Raw genomic sequence first — 15,040 nt, 5'->3', positions numbered from 1 at the left:
GTCTGCTCCATAACTTTGGCTCCAGGTGTCTCCCCCTTTCCACTGTGTTCCCGCCCAGGCAGTGTCTGACAGGCAGCACTTCGGGGAGAGAAAAGCATTTTTGTGGTCCAATTAAAAAAGTTTCTCCCCAACAGACAATAAGTTGGAGTGATTTCTTCATCTGACTGTCTGAAATGTTTGCTGTTACAGTAATTTCTTCCACGAGGGTGTTTAAGGAGCCCTTCTGGCGTTGTCTCTGTTTAATGGCTTGTTCACTCCTACAGCACTGCCTACTCTAATTACTCCAATCTAATTAAGAGGAGGAACAAACAACATACTACTGAAGGGCCAGAGAGACAAAAGAGCTGCAGGAAGATAAATGGGGATCTATTGGCGGGGTAATTTGCTCGTTAGCACCCTCCTTTCCCAAAATTAGCCTAAATGGAAGCAGAATGAGAGAGAAGAAACACTGAGAGAGAGAGAGCAGAGACGTACTTAGAAAGACAAACTGATGTGCCATAGTTTCGAAGACCAGAAAAAGGTTACAAAAATAATATATATATATATAAAATAATAATAATTATAATAAAAAGCAGAAGATCCAAAATCCAGTCTGCTTGGAAAAGCACCAGAAAAGTCCAGAAGAACAACACCAATGGCACAGAAAACCAGCAGCCACTTCAGCCACGGCACGAAAAGCTGGTGGTTTGGCAGGAGTTGGTGGGGAGGTTGGTCTACCTTATAGGCAACACGAGCAGGGCATTTCTTTCCAAGGCCTAGAGGTGGGGACATGTGTCTCAGCATCTCATACATGTCTGTGTAACTGATGCGACCGCTGGGAGCCACGGGGAGGGAGGCGACAGCAGGACACGGGAATCAAAGCAGACCGGGTGGAGGAGGAGGAAAAGGGGAGGAAAAAAAGGGGGAAGGGGGTGGGGGAAAAGGCGACACAGTGGAGCAAATGAAAAGGAGGAGAGAGAGAAGGGAAAGCAGACAAGAGAACAGAGATCTGGTTAATCAGATTTCTCAGGAGAACAGAAGCAAAACGAAGAGGAGGGTGAATAGGAAGGTTTTCTTCCGTTGCTGTTGTTTCAGCGCCCAACGCGTGCTCCTGGCGGCAGGGACAGCCCCCGGCAGAGCACGGGGGTCCCTCGGGGGAATGATTGATGGCTCTGCTCTGGGACAGGCGGTGGGGAGGGCTGGGGGTTGGCTGGAGGGCTGGGGGAGGCTCCCCCTTCTCGCCCCCCGCCCCAGGCAATCCAGAGGCTGGAGTTCACCATGCCAGGGAGGGCTGGCAGGCAGAGTTATGGGACAGGGAGAGAGACAGGGCTCCCAACACGCTCAGCTCTGGGATAAAAGGGGCAGCTTGCCTTCTGGGAACGAGGACTTGGGGTTTTTAGGGGAGCCAGTGGGTTAGGAGGGCAGCAAAAAGCCAATCCTGGTGTGTTTGCTCAGGGACAGACTGGGACGGCCACGCCCAGGGGGTGACCCTGCCAAGCCTGAGCCAGCCGGGATTTCTGCTCCAGCCTGAGCTCAGCTTTGGCAAACCCAGAGCCCAGCACTCAATTTTCAGGAGGGGGACCTATTTTTCTCCCTTACATTCGGTGGGGTCCCTCTCTCATCAAAATCCCTGCTGGCTGCTTCCACCCTCCTTCATCCTCTGCTCTCCATCACTGCAGGAAACTCCCTGTGCTTCTCCTGGGCTCATTTCTTGGCCATTGACAACTGGTTGTCTCCACCCCCAAGGGCAGCTGTCCTGTTCCCAGTCCCAGGAGCTGGGAATGGCAGAGATTTGGGAAAAGGCCCTTAGACCACCTCATTACTGAGGTCATCTACCTTCACCTTCCACCACACAGTGGTGGTGGAATAGAACCCTGCCCTGAAAACCAAGGGGCGCAGAAGCAGCAAGGAATTCTCCTCCTTCACCTTTTTCTAAGTGTTAAAATTGGGAACATGACTCTGACAATCTCATTTGCTTTTCCCAGCGAGCTGCCTGCTTATTATAATGTGCAAATCTGTGCTGCCTGTCAGCTGAGGAGACCCAAGGATACTGCAGCATATTATTAATTAAAGTTTAACCCCTGGAAAAGCAGGACTATCATCTCCTCTATCTCAGGAGGGCAACCAAGACCTAAGCAGCCCTATAAATCCCCTTTTCCAAGCAGGACAGCTGCAGAGGCAGAACCTGCAGACCAGCCCAGTGTCCTGACATGGGTCTCAATTCCTATATGAGGAGGAGGGGGTGGAAGAGAGAACCTACCCTGCCAAAAACATCTATTCCTGTCCTTGGTAACTGATGCAGTTAAAATACCACCCAGCTTTTATAGCCCAGAGCTCATTTAAAGGCTGCTGAGAGACACAAATTGTAACTGGAGCCAATGTCTTCCCCCTGGCTCCTCTCCTGCTCCTGGGCTGGGGCTGGGGGGTCTCCTGCCTCCTCTGCAAAGCTTGGGAGCTCTTAATCCCCAGGAAGGTGTGGAAAACACCTGGGCTGAAGTGGAAGAGAAAATCCCTGCTGGCTGCTTCCACCCTCCTTCGTCCTCTGCTCTCCATCACTGCAGGAAATCCCCTGTGCTTCTCCTTCTCCTGGGCTCATTTCTTGGCCAGACCTGTCCTTAATTCCCCCTCCTCAGCTCCCAGGCGTGGTACAGCTTCCCTGTGCCAGGAACAGGAGGTTTCCCTGGGTGTCCATCAGAGTTTGGGGACATAATTTAGCCCCCAAGGCAACCTGTGAGAAGCTCATCCCTCACCTCTCCCCAGCCCAGGTAACCACCCTGCTGTGCTGCCCAGTCAACCACTGTCCAGATCCAATGTCTTTTGGGCTCAGGAGAGGGAAGGTTGGTCACTCAGCTGGAGTGACAATGCTACAAAACCCAGACAAAGTGGAATTGCCACTCCTTGGGGTGCCATTTCTCTCCGGGGTGTGAAAATATATATATATATATAAAGTGCTGGGATGCTTTTCCCCAACACTTCCCCCCAGAGCCTTCAGGATGGGAGCTGGAGGGTTCACTGTCTCATAAAGCTGCCTGTCTCCAGCCAGCTGGGGTGTGGGAGTAGACAGGGAAGAGATGCATCGAGGACAAAGGAGGCAGTCAATCATTCCTTTTTTCAGGCAAGGGGTTAGTTATGGGACAGTTTCTTCTCTCTACTGCATTTGCACTCGGAGGGGGGGATAAAAGGAAACAAAACCAGGACTAAAGATGCCTCAGGGGGTCTCTGAAGTTCCAAACCTTGTATGCCACCCTATGAGGGCACTTCTTTCCTAAGCCCAGGGGTGGAGCAATTACACGTAACAAATTGTACATATCCTTATAATGAATCCGGCAACTGGAAGGGAAACGTCACAGGTTAGGACAGCAAAAACCAGGAGCAATCAGCTTTTCCCCGGGAAAACAGGAGGAGCTGGAAGGGCAGAACGTGCTGTAAAGGAAGGTTAGTCCAGCAAAAATTGGGCTTGTGAGGAAGGAGCAACTTTAACACAGAGAGAGAGAGAGAGAGAACTTCCAGCTGCTCATCAAACTTTATATCCTTGGATTTTCTTCTGTGCAAGGCTTTCCAACCACTTGGTTCCCTTTGCCACTAATGTTTTGGTTCCCTTTGTCACTAATGTTTTGGTTCCCTTTATCACTAGTGTTTTGGTTCCCTTTATTTAAAGTTTTAGTCCCCTGTGCCTGAGCATCTCCCTCCAGCCTCTCCTCGCCACCCCCCAGCCAACCCAGAGCCTGCAGCACCCAAAGAACCTCCTTCATGGGTTATTCCTGGGATTCAGAAGAGCTTGGGAAGCTTTCCCTTCCACTGTTCCCTCCCACACAACCCCAGCAGGGCTGTTCTCTGATTCAGGGGCACTGAGCAACTCGCTGCAAGCCCAGAAATTCTCCTCTCAAAGGTCGACTTGGCCGTTGGCACTGGGAAAATCCCAATATTGTTCCCAGCAGGTGGAATCAGACACCTCACAGTAGCTTTCTGGTCACTCTCATTAACTCCCAACAATATTTCCAGCTAATTTAACGGCAGGATGCGATTTCTTCACCTTTTGCAAGTAACCAAACCACAGGCAAAAAGAGCTGAGCCTCCCAATTACCTCTGAAGGAAAACTGAGATGATTTGGCTTCGCTCTGTTTATTTTGGTAATATAAAGAAGGCCGGAATATTTTGGAATATCTCCTTCAGTATTACAGCTTTTCTGGACGGGGAAAAATTAAGGTCTATTCAAAGCCTTCCCAAGCCACTCAAAACTATTAATTCAGGAACAGAGCAAATGGAACTGTGCAAGTCTTGGCTGGAGGCCTAAATGTGGTTATAAAAAGTATGTTGGCTTAACCGAGTCAAGAAGTTGAGTTGACTTTACCTCCAATTTTGGAACGATTTTGTAAAGTCAGGGTGTAGAAATGATGTCTGCCCCGCTCCCTGAGCTCTCTGAGAGCTCCTGCAAGGCTTGAAAACCAGCAGCTGTTTTGCGTTGGAAAGCACAAAATGAGGACAATCAGGGATTCTTTCTCAGGTCCGTGGAATCATGGAATGGTTTGGGGTGGAAGGGACCTTAAAGCCCATCTCAATCCACCCCCCCAACCTGCCACTATCCCAGCTTGCTCCAACCTGGCCTTGGACACTTCCAGGGCTGGGGCAGCCACAGCCTCTTGTTTAAATCTGATTTTGTTTATTTTCCTCGGTTTCCTTTTATCCCAGGAAGTCAAGAGAAAACTCCTTTGGCAGCTCCTGCACCTCCTCCTCCCCACTGAAGGTGCTTCCAGCAGCATCTCCCTCTTTGGGACAACTCCTGGCAATGGGATGGCCAGACCAGTATTCCCAGTATCTCTAAGGGGTGGGCACTGAGAAAGTATAAGAGAGATAAAGTGCTCACTTTATATACACTGAACAAATTAAAGCTCTTAAAAATCCAATTTTCTTTTGTTTTGTCCAGTTCATCCTTCAATCCTGTGTTTTCACTCCTTTCCTGATTAACTCCCAGCCCCCCCAAACCACCTTGGGTTCCCTTATTTCTCTCTCTCTCTCTGTTTTTCTTTGAGCCCGAGGCTTTTACCACCCCTAAATCCAACAGTTTCCCCATACTTACCCCTCCAGAGTGTGACACATCTGGAAAAACGGCTGCTAAATGCCTTTTAAAATTCCTTTTGAATGCTTTTCCCCAGAAAAGTTTACAGGAAGTTGGATTTTGTAACAAAACCAAAGGTGATACGAGAAATAGAGCTGTAAATACGCATTAAGTCTATGTTTAAAATATTATCTGTATAACAAAAATATAACAACACTTGTGCTTTTTAACCATGCAGCATCTTTCGTGGAAGGATCTTAATCCGTGGGAAGTGGACAAATACTGTAATTCCCTTTTTTTGGGGGGACAATCAAAGAGGAAACATTGAGAGAGGTGATAAGTGAGTGACCAATTCAGCCCAAATCACAGAATCCTCAAACCACAGAATGATATAAGTTGGAAAAAAACCCCTCTGAGATCAGAAAGATTGGGAAGATCTTAGATCAGAATGATGAAAAGATTAATTCTGGCCTTAAACTGCGAAGGGCTTTTAAATTGTGGGAATTTTAGTCCCACTTCTGAAAATGTCAGTGATTTCAGTGGAACTGTTCACACTCTGCCAGCATCAATAACGTCCCAGCAGAGCATTAAAGGGAGCAAGGTTAGAGAAAAGCAGAAAATTGGATGTTAATAAATGACATATTCTGCATTAACAGCTCGGCAAGTGAAAAGGTTTGGCCTCTGAGTGACTCACAAAATGTGAAGTCTCTGCTCGGAGTTAATAGAGCGAGAAATCTCTCTGTAAACTTCATATTTGTGCCTCTGATGGGTGGAAAGTTCCTGAACGCAGAAACATTAAAAAAAACCCCACATTGACCCTCATTTTTTCCCCTTGCAGGTGTGTTACTCCTCCCACAGACCTTCAGCTGAGCCAAGGCTATTTTTTAAGGAGCAAACAGGCACTCCCAAGTTTTCAGTCTCATTAAGAGACAGGATTGGATTTTAAAAAGGAGGGAAAAAAACCCCTATTTAGTGCCTGCCAAATACCCACAAAGGATTGTCTGTGTTCCAGAGCACGTGCTGGTGAAAACCTGCTTGGAGATGACAAGCTGTGAGTAAATGTGGAGGATATTCAGGCTGGGAGTAGGGATGGCTTTGAGGTGGTTAAAATCACCCACAGCTCAGAGAAAAGCAGGCATTTTGGGGTAGGTTTACATTTAAAGTTGCCCTAAATCATTTAAACTGAGGTTTTGAAGCAGTTTAATTGCATGCTAGCAGGGAGTTTGAGCTGCTGATTATACAAACACTTTTCTGCATCTGTCTCAGCTGAAGGGGGAAAAAAAAAAGAAGAGGGGAAAGATTGGAGGAGCTGGAGGAATTCAAAACAGAGAGGAGATTCATTGCAAAGTAGCTCATGGGGAGGCAAATGGAGAAAAATTAGTAGAGGTTTAAATTAAAAAAAAAAAAAGTCTCCAAACAGGCAAATTCTCCGGGTGCAGAATATCAAGAAAATTCCTGTGACCTGTGACAGAACATCTAGAAATGAGAATACCACAGTCCCCAGGGCTGATGGGCAGCAGCTCCTTGTGGGCAGTGCAGAAAAGCAATATATTAAACCAGTCTCGCTCTAGAAGCGGTCACAGGTCAGGGCCATTCCCTCAAATTTAAAAAATTCCTTAAAACCCTTTCTTTGTTAACTCCGGGATCCATCCCAAACCTGTGCCACGGGTGTGAAACTTTCCCTTTGAGTAAGGAAAGCAAAGAGAGAAAACCCACAAACTAAACCCTCCCCTGTGTGCAGGAACCATCCCCTCCTTGAACACACCCAAACATCAGGAACGTTTCCTCAGAGGCTCGTTGGGAACCCAAAATGCTTCCAACCTTTGCCTCGTTTCCTCCTGATTATTTCACATCTCGCGTTTCAACTGCGAGTCTAAAAGCTGAAATATCATTTAGAAGATCAAAGTTGCCTCGTAAGGTTCGATGTCATTAGAAGGGGGCTTCCAAGAGCAAAAACGTTGGGATTAATGAGAAAGGGCTGCTTTAAAAAAATCCCATGTTTTCAGCAGGAACAGCCTGCTGGGGAGTGGGTGGGCAGAGGGAGTGGGTGGGCAGAGGCAGGTGATGGAGTTGGAGCCTGCAGGACTTGACTCAGATGTGACACATCCTCTGCCGTGGCCTGAGGGATCTGCACAGGGTTTGGGAAACCATTAAGGTGGTTCTCAGCTAGAGAACCCCTGCACAAATGAGGGGTGACAGGGCAGAGCCTCCCCCAGCACCTCAGAGCACAGAGATCTGCGTGGTTTTATCTCCAAACTGGGGTGCAGAAACCAAAGGCAACGAATGAACAGCTTTTCTACTTGGTAATTTGGATTTCCCCTGGTAATTTTTGGCTGTGTGGGGAGGGGGGTGGGTTTTACTCTCGGCTTGGTTGGGTTGTGTCTGTTTGAAGGAAGCTCCCTTTTAACAACATCAGGTTTGTTCATCTCCGCTGCAGTTGGAGCTTTTACCACCAGTGTCACCTCGGGGTTGTTTTCCTTCTGGAGTTGTACTCCTTAAAAGAGGCTCTGTGTGTGCACAGGTACAATATTTACCCCCCAGTGTGTCCGTCTGTCCCCCAGCAGGGTCAGTGTGTACGTACCAGGCAGCGGGGTCGTACTCGGCCCACACCCGGACAAACTCATCCAGGTGGTGAGGGCCCAGGATGGAGGAGTCCCTGGTCAGGTATTCAAAGTTGTCCATGATCACAGCCACAAACAGGTTCAACATCTGCAGAGAGGGAGCAGGAATGCAGTCAGGGAAGGGGGAAGGAAAGGGAAAGGGAAAGGGTAAAGAGAAAAGAGAAAAGAGAAAGGGGAGAAGGGAGAAAAGAAAAGAGAAGGAGAGAAGGGAAGGAGAAGGAAAAGGGAGAAGGGAAGAAGAAGGGAAGAAGAAGTGAAGGGAGAAGGGAAGAAGGGAAAAAGAAGGGAAGGGGGAGGGGAAGAAGAAGGGAAGGGGGAAGGAAAGAAGAAGGGGAAGGGAAGAAGAAGGGAAGAAGAAGGGGAAGGGAAGAAGAAGGGATGAAGAAGGGAAAGGGGAAGGGAAGAAAATGAAAAGGGGAAAGGGAAGAAAATGGAAAGCGGAAAGGGAAGGAAATGGAAAGGGGAAGAGAAAAGGAAAGGGAAAAAGAGGTAAGGGGGAAAAGGAGAAAAAAAGGAAAGGGAAAAGGGAAGAAAAAAAGGAAAGAGAAGAAAAAGGAAAGGGTAGAAAAAATGAAAGGGGAAAGGGGAGAAAAAAGGAAAGGGGAGAAAAAAGGAAAGAGAAGAAAAAGGAAAAGCTGGAAGGGGAGCAGGCATGATTCCCTTAACTGGATGTGTACTTCCTTCAAGAAGCAGCCTGACTCCAGAGAATAAACTCTCCAAACAGAGCCCTGGGTCCTTGGGGTGCTGCTGCTGCTGTTCCTCCCCTGCACACACTGCAGGGCCCTTTGCCAAGGACTTTGGCTGCGGGTGCTTTTCCAGGTCCCAGTCCTGGTGCTGCCCTCCAGTGTGACCCACCCCAGAGCCCTGAGGGGTCAGCCCCTCTCCCTGCCCCTCTCCCTGCCCCTCCCTCACCCCACCCCAGCCCAGAGCAGCACAGGGGCTGCAGCAGCTGCTTCTCCAACCAGACGTGGGAACTCTTCCAGCACTTCCACATCAGGACCAGGCCAGAAGAAAACCCATTCTTCAGCCTAAATGTGCTATTTTAGACTCATAACAATTGAAACCTTCCAAGATCCCCAGAAAGCTGAGGAGCAGGACACACAGAGCACTCCTGTCCCTGATGGCCACTAACCCAGAGCCTGGCAAACACCTCTGGCATAGAAAGGTTCTGCTCTTATTAAAGCCAAGGGAAGAATCACGAGGATTTTTAACGGGAAAAGATCAAGCTGCAGCCAGCAGAGTGGGAAAGCAGGAGGGAAGAGATGCTCCTGGGCCAGATAAAAAGACCTGATGGGCACAAGGCTCCTTTCTGCCTCTCTCCTGTCTTCTGCAGGGAGGCTGAGCTGCTGCTGTCAGTGCCGTGCTGGGCAGGGAGGGCTGTGGCCAAGCAGCCTGTCAGCACAATTAAACTCAACGTGGGGCACAATTAAACTGAATATGGATGTCATTAAAAGAAAATCAGGCAGTGGAATTTGGGCTCTGTGCAGTTTAAAAGAATTCATATCCCTGTGTGATCTGGAGGGAGGAGGGGTCTTGGCCCCTGCTGGGATGCACCAGTACAGACGAGCTCAGTCTGTAATGAATCACCACATCAGCACCAAAGCTGATCAGACACTCCCCAGAGCTTTAGTCCATGTATTTTCACAGTCACAGAATGTGCTGAGTTGGAAGGGACCCACAAGGATCATCCAGTCCAATTCCTGGCCCTGCACAGACCTGTCCCCAAGGTCACACCCTGTGCCCCAGAGGATCATCCAAACCCTCCTGGAGCTCTGGCAGCCTTGGGGCTGTGCCCACTGCCCTGGGGAGCCTGGGCAGTGCCCAACCACCCTCTGGGGGAAGAACCTTTCCCTGAGATCCAACCTGAGCCTGCCCTGGCACAGCTCCAGCCATTCCCTGGGTGCTGTCCCTGGTCCCCCCAGAGCAGAGCTCAGTCCCTGCCCCTCCCCAGGGAGCTGGAACTGCCATGAGCTCTGCCCTCAGTCTCCTCTTCTCCAGCTGAACACCCCAAGTGCCCTCAGTGTCCTTCCATGGCTTCAAATCAAGGCCCTTCCCCATCTCTGTTGCCTCCTTTGGACACTCTCTAATGGCTCAATATCTTCCTTATTTTGTATATTCACCCCAAACTGCCCCAATATTGAGGGGAGGCCACCCCAGGGCAGAGCAGAGCAGGACAATCCCCTCCCTGGTGCCCCCCAGGACACGTTTGGCCCTCCTGGCTGCCAGGGCACTGCTGACTCAGGGCCAACTGGCCACTGACCACGACCCCCAGGGCCCTTTCCCAGCACTGCTTTCCAGCCTCTCATTCCCACTCTGTCAGTACATCCAGGGCTGCCCCATCCCAGGGGCAGAATGTGGCACTTGTTGAACTTCCTCTGGTGTTTTGAGAGCCCCAACGAGGCTCCTGCCCCTGCAGTGTGGGAATTCACTCCTGTGTGAGGCTCATCAGCTCCAGCATCATCAAACAGCTCTGGTGGCTTTGGGCAACCACGATGGTCCTTCGTGTCCCCCCTCCCTGGGTGTTTGTGCCCCTGTGCCACGGCCCAGACAAGCCCCAGCATCTTGGAGTCCCCATGCAGGGATGGGGATGCCCAAACCAGCTCTGAATAAGCTGCTCAAAGGCTGCAAGAACTCCAGCTGGATCAGCAGGGCTCACTCCTGTCCTGCAGGTACCTCCCACATGGCACAGTGTCCCCAGAGCATCCCGAGGCAGCAGAACTTCTCAGAGTTTGCCCCTTGATCCCAAATCCCTTCCCAGTGTTCCCAGCTCCAGCCATGGCTCAGTACAGTTCCCCCTTCCCTGCCTGGAGCTGTTTCTAGAGTTCCTGGACATTCTTAACTTCCAATTCATATTTTCACTATAAATTTCAATTGATGTTTTCCTCTGTCCCTTATATTCTTAGCTTTCAATTTATATTTTTCGTAATAGATTTCAATTGATATTTTTCAACATGGATTTCAATTTATCTTTTTTTTCCTCTCCCTCAAATTACAGGGGGGAAATTATGTCAAGCTGCACGTCCACACAGAGCCAGAAACACCATTGGAAACCAAATACATTATCCAATTTCCCCTCAATCTATGGCATAACATTGAGCAAACCATAGAAAAAAGTGCTCTCCTGGCAAGGCTGGGGCTCTGCAAAGCTTGTGGGGAACCACATGGTCAAGTGCTGAATGCATTTTAAGGAATGAGTTACAGCCCAATCCAGCTGCTTGGCTTCCCACTGCCTATTTTTGGAACTTCTGCTGCTCACAAGGGCTCTCACCTCTCCTGGTCCAGTTTCCAGGGGTTTTTCCAGGAGCTCTGACCCAGGGACAGAGCTGCTTTTGCACAGCTCCAGTTCTGCAGCTACATTTTGGCTGAGATGGCTGATGCAGCCAGGGAGGGCTCTGGGGGGATGTGATGTTTGTTGTTGTTGTTGTTGTTTTTTAAATAAAAAGCTTGAAAATAACACTGAGAACGTCTGATGTCGGGTTAGGGATTTGCACAAGGGAAAAAACCCTGGTTTTAAAACTCAAGAGTGCTGAAGGAATCACTGAGTGGAGCATTAACTTCGTGTAAGCTTTCAGGGCTCCGGGTTTTTTTAAACTCTTCAGAAGAAATAATCCCCGGGGTGTCAAAGGAGCAACAGCAGTGGCACAAAGGATGCCAGTAGGGGCCACTGAAGTTGGTGTGTCTACACCCAGCATCAAACTGCCCCGTGGAGCTCCTTCTCCTGGTGGAAGGGTTCTGAGGAGAGCAGGATTAGCTGCACAGAGCAGCCAATCTGCTGTTTGAGAGCAAACCTGTGGCAGCTCCAGACGCTGCTTTTGGGTTCATTTCAGAGCCTTCATCTCTTCCTGCTTGAAGCTTAATTGGGTCCCTGCCCCTGGTTTTCCATTCCTCTGCCCCAGTGGTGCTGGAGAGGGAACAAACCCCCAGGGGCAGAGGGATGTTTGTGGATGTGCCAGTGCTCAGGGAGGGCACTGGCACCTCTTAAAGCACCTCTTAAAGCACGGGCACGACCCGAGCGCTGAACACTTCCATGTCTAAAAGCTTTTCTGGCAGCAGCAAATGATTATTGCATTTCTTTGACCAACAAAACACAACACAGAGCATCAAATGAGTGTGATGCTCCCAGCAAGAGCTTCTGAACTGGTGTTGTCTCAGCCATTCTCACCCTGCCCTCCCCAGTCCCCTTCTTCAAAGGCCCGTGTTACAAATCAAGACAAAACCGATTAGTGCTTAATTCCAGATATTAGACCCCCCCTGTGAGAAGAAAGATAAATCCCTTCCCTTTAAACTAATGACTAAATGATCTCTTTGGGGATTAAAGGGATTTTATCACCAGGATGGTAAATGGGGTTTAGCAAAGCTGTCTGGTGGTGTTGGATAAATTATAATTAGGGAGGAGGAGGAGGTAAAGGGGTGGGGAGTGTTTGGGGGGATCCACCACAGCACCCCCACTTTGGGAGGGATCAGGACCGACTTACCAGGAAGGAGCAGAGGAAGATGAAGGACACAAAGTAGAAATAGGCAAAATCACTGCCACATTCCTTCTTGGTGAGGCCAGAGAGGGGGTCACAGGCTCTGTTGCTCAAGCAGGACAACATGATCTCGTGCCAGGCTTCCCCCGTGGCACTCCTGGGGATGGGAGGGCAGAAGTGAGTTTATCCACCCCCTTCCCCTTACAGACCCCAGGGGCAGCCACCTCACAGTGTTACTGTGCCTAATTAACTAACTTAATTAGGTGAAGGTTGTGTCCAGGTGGAGAGACTGTATTTACACTGGGAATTTGAATTACCAGCCTGCTGATGTGGAAAGAAAGGAGAATAACATTTCCTTCCATCACAGGGGGGTAAAAGAAGCCAGACAGGCTGAGGTAGGCTAAAAGCTTTATTGTTTTATGGAGAATAAAACCAGATTGATTTCAACATGTCCAGTGCAAATCTAAGTAAACAGAGTTTAGCTTATTCTCTTTTGAAGCAGCCAAACACTTCTGTCCTAGTGCTGGCTCTAAACCCAGTGGAGATGATGGGAAATGAAATCAGGCTTCTCCACTTGAGTCTCTTATTTTCTTTATCAGGCAGATAAATTCCAGCACGGTCTGGTTGGTCGTAGTGCCATGAATCTCTTTTTCATGCCAGTCTCCTGGGTGTTTTCATCATTTCCCTCCTCCCCCTCTAACTTCTGCTGCTGAGAAAAACAGCCAAAAGGAAAAGTTTTGGAGTCCCAGAGGGTTTGTCCTCAAAATAAACCACCCCCTGCAATGGCTTGGGTGTCAGGGGATCTCCACATCTCAGAGTAGTCTGGTTCCTTCCTCATCCCAGTCCTGCTGCCCCTCAGTCCCACTGTGGCCTGTGAAGGGACCACGAGGTCTGGCCACGAGACTGAGTAATTATCCAATTTTATTAAAATGCAGGGCTTTGAGCTGAGTGATTATTCTGAGCTAGAGAGGGCTAATTTCATTTCCATCTGGCTTCACAGAAACTATGGAAACCAAATCCCAGGCAAGAGATCCAGTTACAAGCTCCACATCATCTGCAGAGCTGGGGTTAACTGGGGGGGGTCTCCACAGGCCCCCCCAAACTGAGCTGGAGCAGGACCCAAACTTCAGTTTTGACAGGTTCTGAAAATGAAAATCTTCGGTGAAAAATTAATTGCTCGGGTTTTAATTCGAAAATGCTTCGTTTCCTTGCAGAATGAACCCAGAGGGAAACACTTGCACTCCGAAGCAGAGGCGGGGGGGTGGTGGATGAAGTGTTAAAATGACCAATTTAAGGGATTCTCACTTAAAAAAAAAAAAAAAAGAAAAAAAACAAGCTTCATGACAGGAAACCCATCAATCAGTTATACAGGGGGAGCTGTCCTATATTAAGCTCCTGCCTGAGCTGCCAGGGGGTGTCACAGCCCTGGGTGACACGTTGTGGAGATGATGATGTGTCAGCTCAGATCCCCCGAGGAGGAGGAAGCAGGAATGGCTGCTTTACTCAAATACCTTTCCCACAGGATGCCCAAGGCTCAGCAGCCAAACAGAGACTTTTTTCCCTGCTCACATGCAAGTCAGATGGTGTTTTATACCCTCCTCTTACCTGAACAGAAGCATCAGGGCTTGGAGGAAGGTCCGGAAGTTGTTGTGCCGATTAATGGAGGTTTCATCATCTAATGCAATGTTCCCAAATACCTGCCACGGCAAACAGAAGGGATTCAGGCCAAGCACATCCTCCCATGGATGTTGTCAGGAAAGGTGGATCAAGTGGAGTAGAGTAAAAAGGCAGGGAAATAATTCGTCCTGGTGTGAGGGATCTCAAAAGCTAAAATAATTTCTGTGCTGAAGAGGGAGATAAAAAAGTGTTGTGGAGGTCAAATGGGGGAAAACACCAGGTTACTGTGCTTTGTGTTCACACAGGACCTTTCCAACAGTGCAGCTCCATCCCAGGCCAGCAAAACTTCAGGATTTCTTCTCAGAAAAGTGCAGTGTCTTGATGTGTCCATAGCCAGGGGAAGGGACGTCTCTTCCCATGGGAGACAGGGATACCCACCCTGCTGCTGGAAAGGCAGTGGTACAGGCTCATCCCCACAGCTGATGTGTCTTCCCATTCTCTTTGTACACCCAGGGCCACATTCAACTTAAAACATGACAATAAGAGTACAAAAAGTGACCCTTTTTTCCACTTCTAATTTCCCTGACACAAGACAAGAAGAGCCTTTTGCCTCACCCTAAGCCAGCTGAGGAGGCAATAACCCAGCTGCTCCCTGAACAAACCCAGGCTGAGTGTGGGCAGAAGGAGAGCCAAATGTTTTACCTGCATGCCAATAATGGCATAGATGAAGAAGAGCATTGCAATGAGGAGACACACATAAGGCAAGGCCTGTGGGAAAGGAGAAGGTGGTGTTAATGACAGCAAAGGCACAGCACCCAGGAGTGTTTAATCCCTGGGCAGGACTGTGTTTTGTGGCATTTGTCCTTCAAGTGAAGGAGCTGGGAGGACAATGTGAACAGCTCTGTCAACAACCCCCCTGGAGCCGCAAATTCATCAATCCCAGAACAGCCAGGGCTTTCCAAAGGCTCTCTGTGTATCCTTGCAAGCAGGGAAAACACAACCCAAAGCTTCCCAGCAAGCACTGGAACTACCAGCAGGCCCTGGCACTTTCTATGCATAATTGTATGAATGTTAATTTTTAATGACCTTGCTGTAAATGTAGTCTGAGAAAAAAAACATATCCATCCCAGAAACGAGTTGCTGCTCTGAAACAGGCACAGATTGCAGGCCCAGGAGGACAAAAAGCTTCTGAGTTTTAGCAAGAAATCAGTGGAGGCTGCGATGTAATTATGTCACCCAAGCTGAGAGTGATAGCTGCTTTCCACTTGGGCTAAACAAATGGGTAATTAATGCTTCTT

At 49.0% G+C, this 15,040-nt stretch overlaps 1 protein-coding gene across 18 annotated transcripts in view; it reads right to left on the bottom strand.

Moving 5' to 3' along the window:
* CACNA1B (calcium voltage-gated channel subunit alpha1 B) overlaps positions 1-15,040 on the bottom strand; it is a 309,392-nt gene that overhangs the window by 25,483 nt on the left and 268,869 nt on the right. For all 18 annotated transcript variants that reach the window (XM_039383719.1, XM_039383720.1, XM_039383721.1 and 15 more), the window contains 5 exons: positions 14,445-14,510; positions 13,731-13,822; positions 12,132-12,282; positions 7,617-7,744; positions 718-814 (listed from right to left, as the gene is read on the bottom strand). In XM_039383719.1, coding sequence (XP_039239653.1) covers positions 718-814; positions 7,617-7,744; positions 12,132-12,282; positions 13,731-13,822; positions 14,445-14,510 — 534 coding nt within the window. The remainder of the gene's footprint in view (positions 1-717; positions 815-7,616; positions 7,745-12,131; positions 12,283-13,730; positions 13,823-14,444; positions 14,511-15,040) is intronic.

Source organism: Pipra filicauda, unplaced genomic scaffold, assembly GCF_003945595.2.
Source record: "Pipra filicauda isolate LSUMZ 115617 unplaced genomic scaffold, ASM394559v2 scaffold321_size1097455_pilon, whole genome shotgun sequence".
Lineage (NCBI taxonomy): Eukaryota > Metazoa > Chordata > Aves > Passeriformes > Pipridae > Pipra > Pipra filicauda.
The sequence above is the reverse complement of the archived record's forward strand: the minus strand, read 5'-3'. Positions and strand labels throughout refer to the sequence as shown.